Here is a 22,620-nt window from a genome sequence, read left to right on the forward strand (position 1 = left end):
GTAAGTATTAGGAAAACAGGTGGCTTTTGTAGGCACTGTTTGGAGCCGGTGGATCCTGTGTGTGCTTGGGCTGCCGTGGGACTCCTAGTTTGGTGTGCATCGAGTAGCCCCCGCAATATGCAACTTTTCAGGGAAGTTAGGAACCAATATACACAGGCAGTTAGGAAAGCAAAGGCTATATTTTTCATACAGAAATCTGCATTCTGTAGCACAAACTCCAAAAAGTTCTGGGAGTTCTGTAAAGTCCATTGAGAATAAGAGCACCTCCCTCCCAGCTGCCCACTGCACTGAGGCTAGGAAACACTGTCACCACCGATAAATCCACAATAATTGAGAATTCCAATAAGCCATTTTTCTACGGCTGGCCATGCTTTCCACCTGGCTACCCCTACAAATCAGCTGGGCTAGACAATCTGGACCCTTTCTTTCTAAAATTATCCGCCGCAATAGTTGCAACCCCTATTACTAGCCTGTTCAACCTCTCTTTCGTATTGTCTGAGATCCACAAAGATTGGAAAGCTGCCGCGATCATCCCCCTCTTCAAAGGGGGAGATACTCTAGACCCAAACTGTTACAGACCTATATCTATCCAACCCTGCCTTTCTAAGGTCTTCGAGTTCCAAGTTATCAAACAGATCACGATCATTTCGAATCCCACCGTACCTTCTCCGCGATGCAATCTGGTTTCAGAGCTGGTCATGGGTGCACCTCAGCCACGCTCAAGGTCCCAAACGATATCATAAACCCCATCTATAGAAGACAATACTGTGCAGCCGTAATCATCGACCTGGCCAAGGCTTTCGACTCTGTCAATCATCACATTCTTATCGGCAGACTCGGTTTCTCAAACGACTGCCTCGCGTGGTTCACCAACTACTTCTCAGACAGAGTTCAGTGTCTCAAATCGGAGGGCCTGTTGTCCTGACCTCTGGCAGTCTCTATGGGGGTGCCACAGGGTTCAATTCTCGGGCCGACACTTTATTCTTTATACATCAATGATGTCGCTCTTGCTGCTGGTGATTCTGATCCACCTCTACGCAGACGACACCCTTCTGTTTACTTCTGGCCCTTCTTTGGACACCGTGTTTTAACTAACCTCCAGACGAGCTTCAATGCCATACAACTCTCCTACCGTGGCCTCCAACTGCTCTTAAATGCAAGTAAAACTAAATGCATGCTCTTCAACTGATTGCTGCCCGCACCTGCCTGCAAGTCCAATATCACTACTCTGGACGGTTCTGACTTAGAATATGTAGACAACTACAAATACCTAGGTGTCTGGTTAGACTGTAAACTCTCCTTACAGACTCACATTAAGCATCTCCAATCCAAAATGAAATCTAGAATCAGCTTCCTATTTCTTAACAAAGCATCCTTCACTCATGCTGCCAAACATACCCTCGTAAAACTGACTATCCTTGACTTTGGCAATGTCATTTAGAAAATAGCCTCCAACACTCTACTCAGCAAACTGGATGCAGTCTATCACAGTGCCATCCGTTTTGTCACCAAAGCCCCATATACTGCCCACCATTGCGGCCTATATGCTCTCGTTGGCTGGCCCTCGCTTCATATTCGTCGCCAAATCCACTGGCTCCAGGTCATCTATAGGTCTTTTCTAGGTAAAGCCCCGCCTTGGGGCGGCAGGTAGCCTAGTGGTTAGAGTGTTGGACTAGTAACCAGCAGGGAGCCTAGTGGTTAGAGCGTTGGACTAGTAACCGAAAGGTTGCAAGATCAAATCCCTGAGCTGACAAGGTAAACATCTGTTGTTCTGCCCCTGAACAAGGCAGTTAGCCCACTGTTCCTAGGCCGTCATTGAAAATAAGAATTTGTTCTTAACTGACTTGCCTAGTTAAATAAAGGTTAAATAAGAATAAAAATAAATTGACAGGGCTGTAGTGGAGCAGGATGAGAGCTTCAAGTTCCTTCGTGTCCATATCACCAGCAAACTATCATGGCCCAAACACACCAAGAAAGTCATGAAGAGGGCACGATAACACCTTTTTCCTCTCAGGAGACTAAAAACATTTGTCATGGGTCTTCAAAAAGTTCCACAGCTGCACCATCGAGAGCATCCTGGCCGGTTGCATCACTGCCTGGTACGGCAACTGCTAGCCATCCGACTGTAATGCCCTACAGATGGTAGTCCGTACGGCCCAGTATATCACTGGGGCCAAGCTTCCTGCCATCCTGGACCTCTACACCAGGCGGTGTCAGAGGAAGGTGCTGCACTGTTGGAGTAACAGAAACGTGTTGCTGCACTGTTGGAGTAACAGAAACATGTTGGAGTAACAGAAACATGTTGGAGTAACAGAAACGTGTTGGAGTAACAGAAACATTGTGCTGCACTGTTGGAGTAACAGAAACATGTTGCTGCACTGTTGGAGTAACAGAAACATGTTGCTGCTCTGTTGGAGTAACAGAAACATGTTGGAGTAACAGAAACGTGTTGGTGCACTGTTGGAGTAACAGGAACATGTTGGAGTAACAGAAACGTGTTACTGCACTGTTGGAGTAACAGAAACATGTTGGAGTAACAGAAACATGTTGGAGTAACAGAAACGTGTTACTGCACTGTTGGAGTAACAGAAACATGTTGGAGTAACAGAAACATGTTGGAGTAACAGAAACATGTTGCTGCTCTGTTGGAGTAACAGAAACATGTTGCTGCACTGTTGGAGTAACAGAAACATGTTGGAGTAACAGGAACATGTTGGAGTAACAGAAACATGTTGCTGCTCTGTTGGAGTAACAGAAACATGTTGCTGCACTGTTGGAGTAACAGAAACATGTTGGAGTAACAGAAACATGTTGGAGTAACAGAAACATGTTGGAGTAACAGAAACATGTTGGAGTAACAGAAACATGTTGCTGCTCTGTTGGAGTAACAGAAACATGTTGCTGCACTGTTGGAGTAACAGAAACATGTTGGAGTAACAGAAACATGTTGGAGTAACAGAAACATGTTGGAGTAACAGAAACATGTTGGAGTAACAGAAACATGTTGGAGTAACAGAAACATGTTGGAGTAACAGAAACATGTTGCTGCACTGTTGGAGTAACAGAAACATGTTGGAGTAACAGAAACATGTTGGAGTAACAGAAACATGTTGCTGCACTGTTGGAGTAACAGAAACATGTTGGAGTAACAGAAACATGTTGCTGCACTGTTGGAGTAACAGAAACATGTTGGAGTAACAGAAACATGTTGGAGTAACAGAAACATGTTGGAGTAACAAAAACATGTTGGAGTAACAGAAACATGTTGCTGCACTGTTGGAGTAACAGAAACATGTTGGAGTAACAGAAACATGTTGGAGTAACAGAAACATGTTGGAGTAACAGAAACATGTTGCTGCTCTGTTGGAGTAACAGAAACATGTTGCTGCACTGTTGGAGTAACAGAAACATGTTGGAGTAACAGAAACATGTTGGAGTAACAGAAACATGTTGGAGTAACAGAAACATGTTGGAGTAACAGAAACATGTTGGAGTAACAGAAACATGTTGGAGTAACCGAAACATGTTGGAGTAACAGAAACATGTTGCTGCACTGTTGGAGTAACAGAAACATGTTGGAGTAACAGAAACATGTTGGAGTAACAGAAACATGTTGGAGTAACAGAAACATGTTGCTGCACTGTTGGAGTAACAGAAACATGTTGGAGTAACAGAAACATGTTGGAGTAACAGAAACTTGTTGGAGTAACAGAAACATGTTGGAGTAACAGAAACATGTTGCTGCACTGTTGGAGTAACAGAAACATGTTGGAGTAACAGAAACATGTTGGAGTAACAGAAACATGTTGCTGCACTGTTGGAGTAACAGAAACATGTTGGAGTAACAGAAACATGTTGGAGTAACAGAAACATGTTGGAGTAACAGAAACATGTTGCTGCACTGTTGGAGTAACAGAAACATGTTGGAGTAACAGAAACATGTTGGAGGAACAGAAACATGTTGCTGCACTGTTGGAGTAACAGAAACATGTTGGAGTAACAGAAACATGTTGGAGTAACAGAAACATGTTGGAGTAACAGAAACATGTTGGAGTAACAGAAACATGTTGCTGCACTGTAGGAGTAACAGAAACATGTTGGAGTAACAGAAACATGTTGGAGTAACAGAAACATGTTGGAGTAACAGAAACATGTTGCTGCACTGTTGGAGTAACAGAAACATGTTGGAGTAACAGAAACATGTTGGAGTAACAGAAACATGTTGGAGTAACAGAAACATGTTGGAGTAACAGAAACATGTTGGAGTAACAGAAACATGTTGCTGCACTGTTGGAGTAACAGAAACATGTTGGAGTAACAGAAACATGTTGGAGTAACAGAAACATGTTGCTGCACTGTTGGAGTAACAGAAACATGTTGGAGTAACAGAAACATGTTGGAGTAACAGAAACATGTTGCTGCACTGTTGGAGTAACAGAAACATGTTGGAGTAACAGAAACATGTTGGAGTAACAGAAACATGTTGGAGTAACAGGAACATGTTGGAGTAACAGAAACATGTTGGAGTAACAGAAACATGTTGCTGCACTGTTGGAGTAACAGGAACATGTTGGAGTAACAGAAACATGTTGGAGTAACAGAAACATGTTGCTGCACTGTTGGAGTAACAGAAACATGTTGGAGTAACAGAAACATGTTGGAGTAACAGAAACATGTTGGAGTAACAGAAACATGTTGCTGCACTGTTGGAGTAACAGAAACATGTTGGAGTAACAGAAACATGTTGCTGCACTGTTGGAGTAACAGAAACATGTTGGAGTAACAGAAACATGTTGGAGTAACAGAAACATGTTGGAGTAACAGAAACATGTTGGAGTAACAGAAACATGTTACTGCTCTGTTGGAGTAACAGAAACATGTTGGAGTAACAGAAACATGTTGGAGTAACAGAAACATGTTGGAGTAACATAAACATGTTGGAGTAACAGAAACATGTTGGAGTAACAGAAACATGTTGCTGCTCTGTTGGAGTAACAGAAACATGTTGGAGTAACAGAAACATGTTGGAGTAACAGAAACATGTTGCTGCTCTGTTGGAGTAACAGAAACATGTTGGAGTAACAGAAACATGTTGGAGTAACAGAAACATGTTACTGCTCTGTTGGAGTAACAGAAACATGTTGGAGTAACAGAAACATGTTGGAGTAACAGAAACATGTTGGAGTAACATAAACATGTTGGAGTAACAGAAACATGTTGGAGTAACAGAAACATGTTGCTGCTCTGTTGGAGTAACAGAAACATGTTGGAGTAACAGAAACATGTTGGAGTAACAGAAACATGTTGGAGTAACAGAAACATGTTGGAGTAACAGAAACATGTTGGAGTAACAGGAACATGTTGGAGTAACAGAAACATGTTGGAGTAACAGAAACCTGTTCCTGCTCCTGCGATAACATCTCCAAATGTCTGCCTGACCAATCAACGTTGATTTGATCCTTAGTCACCTGCTTTGCACTCGCAGGCAGCGTACAGATAGTTGTTAGTCCGTAGCAGTTTGCACTGTCCGTAGGTCCCACAGTCATTGATGCAGGGAGTCAGGTAGGAGCGCAGGTACACCTCCGCTGTCATGTTGGGACACGGCTCAAACCTGGACAACAAACATCGACATCACACACCCAACACAGGCACACAGACATCAAACGGGAAAAATATTAAGTCTCGTCTCATTGACTTTTTGTTCATTTTACATTTAGTCCCAGCTAGGGAGAGGTTGACTACTTTCTCAGCAATGTTACACTGTCCCCTGATACACTGTCCCCTGAAACACTGTCCCCTGATGCACTGTCCCCTGATGCACTGTCCCCTGATGCACTGTCCCCTGAAACACTGTCCCCTGAAACACTGTCCCCTGATACACTGTCCCCTGATACACTGTCCCCTGATACACTGTCCCCTGATACACTGTCCCCTGATGCACTGTCCCCTGATGCACTGTCCCCTGATACACTGTCCCCTGAAACACTGTCCCCTGAAACACTGTCCCCTGATACACTGTCCCCTGATGCACTGTCCCCTGATACACTGTCCCCTGATACACTGTCCCCTGATACACTGTCCCCTGATACACTGTCCCCTGATGCACTGTCCCCTGATGCACTGTCCCCTGATGCACTGTCCCCTGATGCACTGTCCCCTGATACACTGTCCCCTGATGCACTGTCCCCTGATGCACTGTCCCCTGATACACTGTCCCCTGATGCACTGTCCCCTGATGCACTGTCCCCTGAAGCACTGTCCCCTGATACACTGTCCCCTGATGCACTGTCCCCTGATGCACTGTCCCCTGATGCACTGTCCCCTGATGCACTGTCCCCTGATGCACTGTCCCCTGATGCACTGTCCCCTGATGCACTGTCCCCTGATACACTGTCCCCTGATGCACTGTCCCCTGATGCACTGTCCCCTGAAACACTGTCCCCTGATGCACTGTCCCCTGATACACTGTCCCCTGATACACTGTCCCCTGATGCACTGTCCCCTGAAACACTGTCCCCTGATACATAGCAGCTATATGGGTTACTGTATCTACAGTAGCAGCTATATGGGTTACTGTATCTACAGTAGCAGCTATATGGGTTACTGTATCTACAGTAGCAGCTATATGGGTTACTGTATCTATAGTAGCAGCTATATGGGTTACTGTATCTACAGTAGCAGCTATATGGGTTACTGTATCTACGGTAGCAGCTATATGGGTTACTGTATCTACAGTAGCAGCTATATGGGTTACTGTATCTACAGTAGCAGCTATATGGGTTACTGTATCTACAGTAGCAGCTATATGGGTTACTGTATCTACAGTAGCAGCTATATGGGTTACTGTATCTACAGTAGCAGCTATATGGGTTACTGTATCTACAGTAGCAGCTATATGGGTTACTGTATCTACAGTAGCAGCTATATGGGTTACTGTATCTACGGTAGCAGTTATATGGGTTACTGTATCTACAGTAGCAGCTATATGGGTTACTGTATCTACAGTAGCAGCTATATGGGTTACTGTATCTACAGTAGCAGCTATATGGGTTACTGTATCTATAGTAGCAGCTATATGGGTTACTGTATCTACAGTAGCAGCTATATGGGTTACTGTATCTACAGTAGCAGCTATATGGGTTACTGTATCTATAGTAGCAGCTATATGGGTTACTGTATCTACAGTAGCAGCTATATGGGTTACTGTATCTACAGTAGCAGCTATATGGGTTACTGTATCTATAGTAGCAGCTATATGGGTTACTGTATCTACAGTAGCAGCTATATGGGTTACTGTATCTACAGTAACAGCTATATGGGTTACTGTATCTACAGTAGCAGCTATATGGGTTACTGTATCTACAGTAGCAGCTATATGGGTTACTGTATCTACAGTAACAGCTATATGGGTTACTGTATCTACAGTAGCAGCTATATGGGTTACTGTATCTACAGTAGCAGCTATATGGTTACAGTAACCGCTATATGGGTTACTGTAGATACAGTAGCAGCTATATGGGTTACTGTATCTACATTAGCAGCTATATGGGTTACTGTATCTACAGTAGCAGCTATATGGGTTACTGTATCTACAGTAGCAGCTATATGGGTTACTGTATCTATAGTAGCAGCTATATGGGTTACTGTATCTACAGTAGCAGCTATATGGGTTACTGTATCTACAGTAGCAGCTATATGGGTTACTGTATCTACAGTAGCAGCTATATGGGTTACTGTATCTACAGTAGCAGCTATATGGGTTACTGTAGATACAGTAGCAGCTATATGGGTTACTGTATCTACAGTAGCAGCTATATGGGTTACTGTATCTACGGTAGCAGCTATATGGGTTACTGTATCTACAGTAGCAGCTATATGGGTTACTGTAGATACAGTAGCAGCTGTATGGGTTACTGTATCTACAGTAGCAGCTATATGGGTTACTGTATCTACAGTAGCAGCTATATGGGTTACTGTATCTACAGTAGCAGCTATATGGGTTACTGTATCTATAGTAGCAGCTATATGGGTTACTGTATCTATAGTAGCAGCTATATGGGTTACTGTATCTACAGTAGCAGCTATATGGGTTACTGTATCTACAGTAGCAGCTATATGGGTTACTGTATCTACAGTAGCAGCTATATGGGTTACTGTATCTACAGTAGCAGCTATATGGGTTACTGTATCTACAGTAGCAGCTATATGGGTTACTGTATCTATAGTAGCAGCTATATGGGTTACTGTATCTACAGTAGCAGCTATATGGGTTACTGTATCTACAGTAGCAGCTATATGGGTTACTGTATCTACAGTAGCAGCTATATGGGTTACTGTATCTACAGTAGCAGCTATATGGGTTACTGTATCTATAGTAGCAGCTATATGGGTTACTGTATCTATAGTAGCAGCTATATGGGTTACTGTATCTACAGTAGCAGCTATATGGGTTACTGTATCTATAGTAGCAGCTATATGGGTTACTGTAGATACAGTAGCAGCTGTATGGGTTACTGTATCTACAGTAGCAGCTATATGGGTTACTGTATCTACAGTAGCAGCTATATGGGTTACTGTATCTACAGTAGCAGCTGTATGGGTTACTGTATCTACAGTAGCAGCTATATGGGTTACTGTAGATACAGTAGCAGCTATATGGGTTACTGTATCTACAGTAGCAGCTATATGGGTTACTGTATCTACAGTAGCAGCTATATGGGTTACTGTATCTACAGTAGCAGCTATATGGGTTACTGTATCTACAGTAGCAGCTATATGGGTTACTGTATCTACAGTAGCAGCTATATGGGTTACTGTATCTACAGTAGCAGCTATATGGGTTACTGTATCTACAGTAGCAGCTATATGGGTTACTGTATCTACGGTAGCACCTATATGGGTTACTGTATCTACAGTAGCAGCTATATGGGTTACTGTATCTACGGTAGCAGCTATATGGGTTACTGTATCTACAGTAGCAGCTATATGGGTTACTGTATCTACAGTAGCACCTATATGGGTTACTGTATCTACAGTAGCAGCTATATGGGTTACTGTAGATACAGTAGCAGCTATATGGGTTACTGTATCTACAGTAGCACCTATATGGGTTACTGTATCTACAGTAGCAGATATATGGGTTACTGTATCTACAGTAGCAGCTATATGGGTTACTGTATCTACAGTAGCAGCTATATGGGTTACTGTATCTACAGTAGCAGCTATATGGGTTACTGTAGATACAGTAGCAGCTATATGGGTTACTGTAGATACAGTAGCAGCTATATGGGTTACTGTATCTACAGTAGCACCTATATGGGTTACTGTATCTACAGTAGCAGCTATATGGGTTACTGTATCTACAGTAGCAGCTATATGGGTTACTGTATCTACAGTAGCAGCTATATGGGTTACTGTATCTACAGTAGCAGCTATATGGGTTACTGTATCTACGGTAGCAGCTATATGGGTTACTGTATCTATAGTAGCAGCTATATGGGTTACTGTATCTACAGTAGCAGCTATATGGGTTACTGTATCTACAGTAGCAGCTATATGGGTTACTGTATCTACAGTAGCACCTATATGGGTTACTGTATCTACAGTAGCAGCTATATGGGTTACTGTATCTACTGTATCAGCTATATGGGTTACTGTAGATACAGTAGCAGCTATATGGGTTACTGTATCTACAGTAGCAGCTATATGGGTTACTGTATCTACAGTAGCAGCTATATGGGTTACTGTATCTACTGTATCAGCTATATGGGTTACTGTAGATACAGTAGCAGCTATATGGGTTACTGTATCTACAGTAGCAGCTATATGGGTTACTGTATCTACTGTATCAGCTATATGGGTTACTGTAGATACAGTAGCAGCTATATGGGTTACTGTATCTACAGTAGCAGCTATATGGGTTACTGTATCTACAGTAGCAGCTATATGGGTTACTGTATCTACGGTAGCAGCTATATGGGTTACTGTATCTACAGTAACAGCTATATGGGTTACTGTATCTACTGTATCAGCTATATGGGTTACTGTATCTACGGTAGCAGCTATATGGGTTACTGTATCTACAGTAACAGCTATATGGGTTACTGTATCTACTGTATCAGCTATATGGGTTACTGTATCTACGGTAGCAGCTATATGGGTTACTGTATCTATAGTAGCAGCTATATGGGTTACTGTATCTACAGTAGCAGCTATATGGGTTACTGTATCTACAGTAGCAGCTATATGGGTTACTGTATCTACAGTAGCACCTATATGGGTTACTGTATCTACAGTAGCAGCTATATGGGTTACTGTATCTCACCCATATACTCAGTTAGGGTATTAGCAGGTATCTCACCCATGTTCGGTGGCACAGAGGGATCTCAGGCTGAGGTACCAGGTTCCAGTCTGGGGGTAGGGGATCCTCAGCTTAGTGATGTTGGAGCTGGCGTTGACTGACAACAGGAAACCTGATACGGAATCTGGAGGGGGGGGGGGGGGGGGGCAGAGAGAGAGAGGGAGGGAGGGAGGGACAGAGGGAGTGAGTGAGTGAGAGACAGAGGGAGTGAGTGAGTGAGAGACAGAGGGAGGGAGTGAGAGACAGAGGGAGGGAGTGAGAGACAGAGGGAGTGAGTGAGAGACAGAGGGAGTGAGTGAGAGACAGAGGGAGTGAGTGAGAGACAGAGGGAGTGAGTGAGAGAGGGAGGGAGGGAGGGAGGGAGGGAGGGAGGGAGAGACACAGGGAGGGAGAGACAGAGGGAGGGAGGGAGGGAGGGAGTGAGTGAGTGAGAGACAGAGGGAGGTAGGGAGGGAGGGAGAGAAAGAGAGGGAGAGAGATTTATTTGATCACAAGCTAGTTTCTTATCGTTTATCTGATCTTATGGGAATAAACGCCTGGATGTAGTAATATCTGTTATCTCTGCAATATGTTGTATCAAAGCAGCATGTCCTCCTACCTGATTCACATTTGACAAAGGAGTTGTCTTTCAGGGACAGGGGCATGCCATGGTTCAGACAGCCAAAGACTGTGATGTTCTCTCCTCTCAACGAAGACTGCAGGAGAAACACACAGCTCCGTTAGACAGGGCATTTTACAACAACACTGCAGTCCTGAGCTGGGAGGAGAAATGGAGTTGAGACACTGGAGGTTTTAGACTGATCCATGTAGGAGACCAATCCCCCAGCATGCCTTGTTACTGTATGGTCCCTGTAGGAGACCAATCCTCCATCATGGCTTGTTACTGTATGGTCCTGTAGGAGGAGACCAATCCCCCATCATGCCTTGTTACTGTATGGTCCCTGTAGGAGACCAATCCCCCATCATGCCTTGTTACTGTATGGTCCCTGTAGGAGACCAATCCCCCATCATGGCTTGTTACTGTATGGTCCCTGTAGGAGACCAATCCCCCATCATGGCTTGTTACTGTATGGTCCCTGTAGGAGACCAATCCTCCATCATGACTTGTTACTGTATGGTCCTGTAGGAGGAGACCAATCCCCCATCATGACTTGTTACTGTATGGTCCCTGTAGGAGGAGACCAATCCCCCATCATGCCTTGTTACTGTATGGTCCCTGTAGGAGACCAATCCCCCATCATGGCTTGTTACTGTATGGTCCCTGTAGGAGACCAATCCCCCATCATGGCTTGTTACTGTATGGTCCCTGTAGGAGACCAATCCTCCATCATGACTTGTTACTGTATGGTCCCTGTAGGAGACCAATCCCCCATCATGACTTGTTACTGTATGGTCCCTGTAGGAGGAGACCAATCCCCCATCATGCCTTGTTACTGTATGGTCCCTGTAGGAGGAGACCAATCCCCCATCATGACTTGTTACTGTTTAGAAATTAACAGTAAACATTACACTCAAAAAGGTTTAAAAAAGATAAAGATATTTCAGTGTTTGAGCAATGTGCAAATAGTTGTAGTATGAATAGTGGGGGAAGATAAATAAACAGATAAATACAGGTTGAATTTACAATGGTGTTTGTTCTCCACTGGTTACCCTTTGCTAATGGAAAATCTTGTTGCTGTGATTGGGGCTGTTACGGTGACCGTATTACTGCCACGCCGTCGGCAACGCGTCATGAAGGCAGTCAAATTCCACGTGACCGTTTAGTCACAGTAATTCGACTTCTCCAAGCTCTGCTTCTCTTTACAACAGGAGTATAGCCTACCTGGCTGGCATGAAAATGAACTATGGGAAAAGTGTCCTCCATTCACTATTTAAGTGCATGGATGAAATGTATTTTTTCCCTCTGCCCCTGTGTCACGTTGGCATGAAGGATCGTGAGACAGGCGCAGGAATGCGTAATAGGGGTTTTTATTCAGCCCAAATTACGGCGTGCCGTGTAAAGGCACGGGGACGAAGACCCAACAAACACGTAACAAAAACACAGGGTAGAAACGCAAACAAAAGAGCGAGGAGTGCCTCGAATAAATAACACACGATGATTATCACACGGGACGAGACCCGTAATCATCTGCGCAATCCACAAGGGTACGACAGCCCAAAACACACAGCACAGGTACTCACACGCACCAACGGACATTGTAACAATAATGGAACAGCCCAATGGAAACCAAAGGGCACGCTGATACAGGTTCTAATCAGAGGGAACAGGGGACAGAAAGCTCCGGAGGGATCCGTGATATCCTGTTTCAAAACAGGTGCATGATAATGGTCCATTCTACATCAAAACAACTTTCACACACATATCTGATTTAGTACATGTAAAGACAAGATTACATCAAGAATAGTCTAATGGGTGACAATATTAGCCTATCACTGGTAAATTATATATTATCACTTGTAAATGATATATTATCACTGGTAAATGAGATATTATCACTGGTGAATGATATATTATCACTGGTAAATGATATATTATCACTGGTGAATTATATATTATCACTGGTGAATGATATATTATCACTGGTAAATGATATATTATCACTGGTGAATGATATATTATCACTGGTAAATGATATATTATCACTGGTAAATGATATATTATCACTGGTAAATGATATATTATCACTGGTGAATGATATATTATCACTGGTGAATGATATATTATCACTGGTAAATGATATATTATCACTGGTGAATGATATATTATCACTGGTGAATGATATATTATCACTGGTGAATGATATATTATCACTGGTGAATGATATATTATCACTGGTAAATGATATATTATCACTGGTGAATGATATATTATCACTGGTGAATGATATATTATCACTGGTAAATTATATATTATCACTGGTAAATGATATATTATCACTGGTAAATGATATATTATCACTGGTGAATGATATATTATCACTGGTAAATGATATATTATCACTGGTGAATGATATATTATCACTGGTAAATGATATATTATCACTGGTAAATGATATATTATCACTGGTGAATGATGCCGAACGTAAAGCAAGAAACAGTGCCTTTCTTTTCTCTACTTTTTGTAATTATTGTCCACACCTCATGTAGACTAGCCCACAGGCCTATATGTTTTGATAAGGTTAGTACCACACCTCATGTAGCCTAGCCCACAGGCCTATATGTTTTGATAAGGTTAGTATCACACCTCATGTAGCCTAGCCCACAGGCCTATATGTTTTGATAAGGTTAGTATCACACCTCATGTAGACTAGCCCACAGGCCTATATGTTTTGATAAGGTTAGTATCACACCTCATGTAGACTAGCCCACAGGCCTATATGTTTTGATAAGGATAGTACCACACCTCATGTAGCCTAGCCCACAGGCCTATATGTTTTGATAAGGTTAGTATCACACCTCATGTAGCCTAGCCCACAGGCCTATATGTTTTGATAAGGTTAGTACCACACCTCATGTAGCCTAGCCCACAGGCCTATATGTTTTGATAAGGTTAGTATCACACCTCATGTAGACTAGCCCACAGGCCTATATGTTTTGATAAGGATAGTACCACACCTCATGTAGCCTAGCCCACAGGCCTATATGTTTTGATAAGGTTAGTATCACACCTCATGTAGCCTAGCCCACAGGCCTATATGTTTTGATAAGGTTAGTACCACACCTCATGTAGCCTAGCCCACAGGCCTATATGTTTTGATAAGGTTAGTATCACACCTCATGTAGCCTAGCCCATAGTCCTATATGTTTTAATAAGGTTAGTATCACACCTCATGTAGACTAGCCCACAGGCCTATATGTTTTGATAAGGATAGTACCACACCTCATGTAGCCTAGCCCACAGGCCTATATGTTTTGATAAGGTTAGTACCACACCTCATGTAGCCTAGCCCACAGGCCTATATGTTTTGATAAGGTTAGTACCACACCTCATGTAGCCTAGCCCACAGGCCTATATGTTTTGATAAGGTTAGTACCACACCTCATGTAGCCTAGCCCACAGGCCTATATGTTTTGATAAGGTTAGTACCACACCTCATGTAGCCTAGCCCACAGGCCTAATTAAACCTGGAAATCAACCAATCCTCTGTTGTTAATTCAATAGAAAGGTAAAATGCTTTATTATCTAAAAGTTGAAAGTGACGGAGAGAAATAAAATGGTGCTGATGCGTGCTGTGTTCCAGTGGGTCTGGGCAGGTGTGATGTAGTTAATGGAGATGGAGGTGTGTTCTAGTGGGTCTGGGCAGGTGTGATGTAGTTAATGGAGATGGAGGTGTGTTCTAGTGGGTCTGGGCAGGTGTGATGTAGTTAATGGAGATGGAGGTGTGTTCTAGTGGGTCTGGGCAGGTGTGATGTAGTTAATGGAGATGGAGGTGTGTTCTAGTGGGTCTGGGCAGGTGTGATGTAGTTAATGGAGATGGAGGTGTGTTCTAGTGGGTCTGGGCAGGTGTGATGTAGTTAATGGAGATGGAGGTGTGTTCTAGTGGGTCTGGGCAGGTGTGATGTAGTTAATGGAGATGGAGGTGTGTTCTAGTGGGTCTGGGCAGGTGTGATGTAGTTAATGGAGATGGAGGTGTGTTCTAGTGGGTCTGGGCAGGTGTGATGTAGTTAATGGAGATGGAGGTGTGTTCTAGTGGGTCTGGGCAGGTGTGATGTAGTTAATGGAGATGGAGGTGTGTTCTAGTGGGTCTGGGCAGGTGTGATGTAGTTAATGGAGATGGAGGTGTGTTCTAGTGGGTCTGGGCAGGTGTGATGTAGTTAATGGAGATGGAGGTGTGTTCTAGTGGGTCTGGGCAGGTGTGATGTAGTTAATGGAGATGGAGGTGTGTTCTAGTGGGTCAGGGCAGGTGTGATGTAGTTAATGGAGATGGAGGTGTGTTCTAGTGGGTCAGGGCAGGTGTGATGTAGTTAATGGAGATGGAGGTGTGTTATAGTGGGTCTGGGCAGGTGTGATGTAGTTAATGGAGATGGAGGTGTGTTATAGTGGGTCTGGGCAGGTGTGATGTAGTTAATGGAGATGGAGGTGTGTTCTAGTGGGTCTGGGCAGGTGTGATGTAGTTAATGGAGATGGAGGTGTGTTCTAGTGGGTCTGGGCAGGTGTGATGTAGTTAATGGAGATGGAGGTGTGTTCTAGTGGGTCTGGGCAGGTGTGATGTAGTTAATGGAGATGGAGGTGTGTTCTAGTGGGTCTGGGCAGGTGTGATGTAGTTAATGGAGATGGAGGTGTGTTCTAGTGGGTCTGGGCAGGTGTGATGTAGTTAATAGAGATGGAGGTGTGTTCTAGTGGGTCTGGGCAGGTGTGATGTAGTTAATGGAGATGGAGGTGTGTTCTAGTGGGTCTGGGCAGGTGTGATGTAGTTAATGGAGATGGAGGTGTGTTCTAGTGGGTCTGGGCAGGTGTGATGTAGTTAATGGAGATGGGGGTGTGTTCCAGTTGGTCTGGGCAGGTGTGATGTAGTTAATGGAGATGGAGGTGTGTTCTAGTGGGTCTGGGCAGGTGTGATGTAGTTAATGGAGATGGAGGTGTGTTCTAGTGGGTCTGGGCAGGTGTGATGTAGTTAATGGAGATGGAGGTGTGTTCTAGTGGGTCTGGGCAGGTGTGATGTAGTTAATGGAGATGGAGGTGTGTTCTAGTGGGTCTGGGCAGGTGTGATGTAGTTAATGGAGATGGAGGTGTGTTCTAGTGGGTCTGGGCAGGTGTGATGTAGTTAATGGAGATGGAGGTGTGTTCTAGTGGGTCTGGGCAGGTGTGATGTAGTTAATAGAGATGGAGGTGTGTTCTAGTGGGTCTGGGCAGGTGTGATGTAGTTAATGGAGATGGAGGTGTGTTGTAGTGGGTCTGGGCAGGTGTGATGTAGTTAATGGAGATGGAGGTGTGTTCTAGTGGGTCTGGGCAGGTGTGATGTAGTTAATGGAGATGGGGGTGTGTTCTAGTGGGTCTGGGCAGGTGTGATGTAGTTAATGGAGATGGAGGTGTGTTCTAGTGGGTCTGGGCAGGTGTGATGTAGTTAATGGAGATGGAGGTGTGTTCTAGTGGGTCTGGGCAGGTGTGATGTAGTTAATGGAGATGGAGGTGTGTTCTAGTGGGTCTGGGCAGGTGTGATGTAGTTAATAGAGATGGAGGTGTGTTCTAGTGGGTCTGGGCAGGTGTGATGTAGTTAATGGAGATGGAGGTGTGTTCTAGTGGGTCTGGGCAGGTGTGATGTAGTTAATAGAGATGGAGGTGTGTTCTAGTGGGTCTGGGCAGGTGTGATGTAGTTAATGGAGATGGGGCTGTGTTCTAGTGGGTCTGGGCAGGTGTGATGTAGTTAATGGAGATGGAGGTGTGTTCTAGTGGGTCTGGGCAGGTGTGATGTAGTTAATAGAGATGGAGGTGTGTTCTAGTGGGTCTGGGCAGGTGTGATGTAGTTAATGGAGATGGAGGTGTGTTATAGTGGGTCTATATGTTTTGATAAGGTTTGTATCACAACTAAAGTGGGCAAATAACTTCTTAAAATGAATCACATTAATTCGCTTTACAACGGGTGTAGAGCCTAACTACATACAGTGGGGAGAACAAGTATTTGATACACTGACAATTTTGCAGGTTTTCCTACTTACAAAGCATGTAGAGGTCTGTAATTTTTATCATAGGTACACTTCAACTGTGAGAGAAGGAATCTAAAACAAAAATCCAGAAAATCACATTGTATGATTTTTAAGTAATTAATTTGCATTTTATTGCATGACATAAGTATTTGATACATCAGAAAAGCAGAACTGAATATTTGGTACAGAAACCTTAGTTTGCAATTACAGAGATCATACGTTTCCTGTAGTTCTTGACCAGGTTTGCACACACTGCAGCAGGGATTTTGGCCCACTCCTCCATACAGACCTTCTCCAGATCCTTCAGGTTTCGGGGCTGTCGCTGGGCAATACGGACTTTCGGCTCCCTCCAAAGATTTTCTATTGGGTTCAGGTCTGGAGACTGGCTAGGCCACTCCAGGACCTTGAGATGCTTCTTACGGAGCCACTCCTTAGTTGCCCTGGCTGTGTGTTTCGGGTCGTTGTCATGCTGGAAGACCCAGCCACGACCCATCTTCAATGCTCTTACTGAGGGAAGGAGGTTGTTGGTCAAGATCTCGCGATACATGGCCCCATCCATCCTCCCTTCAATACGGTGCAGTCGTCCTGTCCCCTTTGCAGAAAAGCATCCCCAAAGAATGATGTTTCCACCTCCATGCTTCACGGTTGGGATGGTGTTCTTGGGGTTGTACTCATCCTTCTATTCCTCCAAACACGGCGAGTGGAGTTTAGAGCAAAAAGCTCTATTTTTGTCTCATCAGACCACATGACCTTCTCCCATTCCTCCTCTGGATCATCCAGATGGTCATTGGCAAACTTCAGACGGGCCTGGACATGCGCTGGCTTGAGCAGGGGGACCTTGCGTGCGCTGCAGGATTTTAATCCATGACGGCGTAGTGTGTTACTAATGGTTTTCTTTGAGACTGTGGTCCCAGCTCTCTTCAGGTCATTGACCAGGTCCTGCCGTGTAGTTCTGGGCTGATCCCTCACATTCCTCATGATCATTGATGCCCCACGAGGTGAGATCTTGCATGGAGCCCCAGACCGAGGGTGATTGACCGTCATCTTGAACTTCTTCCATTTTCTAATAATTGTGCCAACAGTTGTTGCCTTCTCACCAAGCTGCTTGGCTATTGTCCTGTAGCCCATCCCAGCCTTGTACAGGTCTACAATTTATCCCTGATGTCCTTACACAGCTCTCTGGTCTTGGCCATTGTGGAGAGGTTGGAGTCTGTTTGATTGAGTGTGTGGACAGGTGTCTTTTATACAGGTAACGAGTTCAAACAGGTGCAGTTAATACAGGTAATGAGTAGAGAACAGGAGGGCTTCTTAAAGAAAAACTAACAGGTCTGTGAGAGCCGGAATTCTTACTGGTTGGTAGGTGATCAAATACTTATGTCATGCAATAAAATGCAAATTAATTACTTAAAAATCATACAATGTGATTTTCTGGATTTTTGTTTTAGATTCCGTCTCTCACAGTTGAAGTGTACCTATGATAAAAATGACAGACCTCTACATGCTTTGTAAGTAGGAAAACCTGCAAAATCGGCAGTGTATCAAATACTTGTTCTCCCCACTGTATATATATATAAGCAGCGAGTTTCAAGTTTGCGGAAGATAATTTTCACCATAAAAGGCACCTTGATAATAAAAGCATTACCTGCATTATTGCATTTGTGGTCACTTTTGATAACGGTGTTTTCCTGCTAATGGAACATTCGTGCTTATAGCCTAATACCATGTGCCAGCCCAGCCTCACATTCAATTCGCGCATATATGTACAAAATGTATTTCAGCAGATTTCGTGCGTTTTTGTGCATTTTTGGGGTGGTTCAATTCGTTTGAAAATACACTAATTTCTGTGCTACTTAATTCGTGCGAAAAGACACGAATTTAACCAGTAGGCGACACACAAGCCGTTGTAACAACCATAGACGCGATCGCCTGTATTTATTTATTTTACGTTATGAATATATAGATATTTTGTCTTTTTTTAACCATATAACCATAAGAGGTTATATACAGTGGGGAGAACAAGTATTTGATACACTGCCGATTTTGCAGGTTTTCCTACTTACAAAGCATGTAGAGGTCTGTCATTTTTATCATAGGTACACTTCAACTGTGAGAGACGGAATCTAAAACAAAAATCCAGAAAATCACATTGTATGATTTTTAAGTAATTAATTTGCATTTTATTGCATGACATAAGTATTTGATCACCTACCAACCAGTAAGAATTCCGGCTCTCACAGACCTGTTAGTTTTTCTTTAAGAAGCCCTCCTGTTCTCCACTCATTACCTGTATTAACTGCACCTGTTTGAACTCGTTACCTGTATAAAAGACACCTGTTCACACACTCAATCAAACAGACTCCAACCTCTCCACAATGGCCAAGACCAGAGAGCTGTGTAAGGACATCAGGGATAAATTGTAGACCTGTACAAGGCTGGGATGGGCTACAGGACAATAGCCAAGCAGCTTGGTGAGAAGGCAACAACTGTTGGCACAATTATTAGAAAATGGAAGAAGTTCAAGATGACGGTCAATCACCCTCGGTCTGGGGCTCCATGCAAGATCTCACCTCGTGGGGCATCAATGATCATGAGGAATGTGAGGGATCAGCCCAGAACTACACGGCAGGACCTGGTCAATGACCTGAAGAGAGCTGGGACCACAGTCTCAAAGAAAACCATTAGTAACACACTACGCCGTCATGGATTAAAATCCTGCAGCGCACGCAAGGTCCCCCTGCTCAAGCCAGCGCATGTCCAGGCCCGTCTGAAGTTTGCCAATGACCATCTGGATGATCCAGAGGAGGAATGGGAGAAGGTCATGTGGTCTGATGAGACAAAAATAGAGCTTTTTGCTCTAAACTCCACTCGCCGTGTTTGGAGGAATAGAAGGATGAGTACAACCCCAAGAACACCATCCCAACCGTGAAGCATGGAGGTGGAAACATCATTCTTTGGGGATGCTTTTCTGCAAAGGGGACAGGACGACTGCACCGTATTGAGGGGAGGATGGATGGGGCCATGTATCGCGAGATCTTGACCAACAACCTCCTTCCCTCAGTAAGAGCATTGAAGATGGGTCGTGGCTGGGTCTTCCAGCATGACAACGACCCGAAACACACAGCCAGGGCAACTAAGGAGTGGCTCCGTAAGAAGCATCTCAAGGTCCTGGAGTGGCCTAGCCAGTCTCCAGACCTGAACCCAATAAAAAATCTTTGGAGGGAGCCGAAAGTCCGTATTGCCCAGCGACAGCCCCGAAACCTGAAGGATCTGGAGAAGGTCTGTATGGAGGAGTGGGCCAAAATCCCTGCTGCAGTGTGTGCAAACCTGGTCAAGAACTACAGGAAACGTATGATCTCTGTAATTGCAAACTAAGGTTTCTGTACCAAATATTCAGTTCTGCTTTTCTGATGTATCAAATACTTATGTCATGCAATAAAATGCAAATTAATTACTTAAAAATCATACAATGTGATTTTCTGGATTTTTGTTTTAGATTCCTTCTCTCACAGTTGAAGTGTACCTATGATAAAAATTACAGACCTCTACATGCTTTGTAAGTAGGAAAACCTGCAAAATTGTCAGTGTATCAAATACTTGTTCTCCCCACTGTATATATATTGTCTTTTTTTAATCCCTATTAAAACATTGTGGTTTTATGCCTATATGTACTGTTTTCGATTTTTCTGAACAGACTTTTCAGTATAGAATGAATGTAAGCAATGCATGATGGTTAATGGTGTTTTATTCGGTTGTAGTTCCATGTATTTCTTAAAAAATAAACGTGTAAACCATTTTTATTGAACAGAATGTAACTGAAAATACAATGGCAGCCTTGCCATTGTCCATCAATAACAAAACATATTTTTTTCGTATAACATTTGGGGAAACGTATGCAGTCATTGTAGTCTTACCAAAATTACCAAAACGTTAACCCGTAATAAGGCTAGGGTGGCTGAGTGTAAATACATGGCTCTGAGTGTAAGCACCTTTTCACTAGAAACGTTCTTGTGTTCAAATTACCGTCAGTGCGAAATAGCTAGAAAGCTTTCGTATTTCCATTTGGCTGCACCTACGGTTACGATAACGATAAATCACGTGCAATACCTGCGTCGACCTGTGTCGAGCAGCAAAACACCGGAAAGCTTCTAGCCTACCGGAAAGTTACAAGAAGAACAAGAATAGTTACCTCATCTGGTCATGTGACACTCTGGATGCCCCCTAAAAGCAATTTCAACCGTTTTGAAAAATGACGCCTGGTAACCCCCAAAAAATACCAGGTTTTATATTTTTTGAAAACCTCCATAAATCACTCAGGCCATTGACTCGAGAAGAAAAAACTAAATATTTTCCAGAAGAAAAAACAGAATATTTTTCGGGGCGGTAGTATAGCGCTCCCAGAGGAAGTCTGGATCCCCCCTAAAAGCATTTAAGGCTCTGTGTGTCTTTAAGCACCATACTTTTTCACTCCATCCTTGCTGTGTGTGTGTGTGTGTGTGTGTGTGTGTGTGTGTGTGTGTGTGTGTGTGTGTGTGTGTGTGTGTGTGTGTGTGTGTGAGAGAGAGCTTTTCTTTGACATCTGTTTAGAGAAATTACTGATTTACAGTTCATGAGGGTTGACCGATTCACACATTTAAAGTTTTGGAAAGATCTGACTTTTTTTAAACCTTCGAAACAGCACCTATGACCCCATTTTAAGGCACTTCCGGTTGGCACAGGAAGCTATAAGTAAATACATATCCTGATCGGGGTATGCTTTTGCAGAATCCTGAGTTTTAAGTCTATACGTTAAGAACTGACTGATTTACACAGGGTTGAATGCACTATATATCACAAACTGCTGGTTGGGTATGGCAAAACACTTTTAGGGTGAATTTATCACTTCCGGTTGCTCCAGGAAGCTTAGAATCAACACAGGTAGACCTCATAGTGGCTTGATGGATTGTCATTGAAGACAGGTTCATAAGACATTCATAACCCACATAGGCTTCAGGTTGAATTTAGGGGTGCAGGCAATGTGTTCCTATGGGGTGAGAAGTCAATGCAAACTGTTTGATGTAAACACCTTCTTTTAACTGTTAAGGGTTAATGCCACACGGTCAATGTTAGGCTTGCACAGATCGGGAGGACCTTAGGAACGTTCCTGAGGTCAAATTGTGCTTCTAACCTTAACGGTTCTCTCTCTGTCCCCCAAAAGCAAAAAAATATGAAATTGAGGTCAAAGTGTCATTTGGGTCCTTCTTCTTGTCCCTGTCGCTGCACTCAGACCGAGCTAGCTACGGTCAAGCGGGGCATCTCGTTGAACTCGGCACGGCCTGGAGATAATGGCAATGCCATTGCAGGCTTTGTGTGTCTTTAAGCACCGTACTTTTTCACTCCATCCTTTTATATCCTTTTCTTCGTGGTATCCAATCGCTAGTAATTACTATCTTGTCTCATCGCTACAACTCCGGTATGGGCTCAGGAGAGACGAAGGTCGAAAGCCACGCGTCCTCCGAAGCACAACCCAACCAAGCCGCACTGCTTCTTAACACAGCGCGCCTCCAACCCGGAAGCCAGCCGCACCAATGTGTCGGAGGAAACACCGTGCACATGGCCCCCTTGGCTAGCGCGCACTG

At 43.7% G+C, this 22,620-nt stretch overlaps 1 protein-coding gene across 1 annotated transcript in view; it reads right to left on the reverse strand.

The window, feature by feature from the left end:
• Positions 1 to 22,620, reverse strand: part of tmem8b (transmembrane protein 8B) — a 375,967-nt gene that overhangs the window by 47,564 nt on the left and 305,783 nt on the right. The window contains exons 7-9 of the mRNA XM_071352000.1: positions 10,959 to 11,055; positions 10,361 to 10,484; positions 5,469 to 5,611 (exon numbers count right to left, since the gene is read on the reverse strand). Coding sequence (XP_071208101.1) covers positions 5,469 to 5,611; positions 10,361 to 10,484; positions 10,959 to 11,055 — 364 coding nt within the window. The remainder of the gene's footprint in view (positions 1 to 5,468; positions 5,612 to 10,360; positions 10,485 to 10,958; positions 11,056 to 22,620) is intronic.

This window comes from Salvelinus alpinus, chromosome 19 (assembly GCF_045679555.1).
Source record: "Salvelinus alpinus chromosome 19, SLU_Salpinus.1, whole genome shotgun sequence".
Classification (NCBI taxonomy): Eukaryota; Metazoa; Chordata; class Actinopteri; order Salmoniformes; family Salmonidae; genus Salvelinus; species Salvelinus alpinus.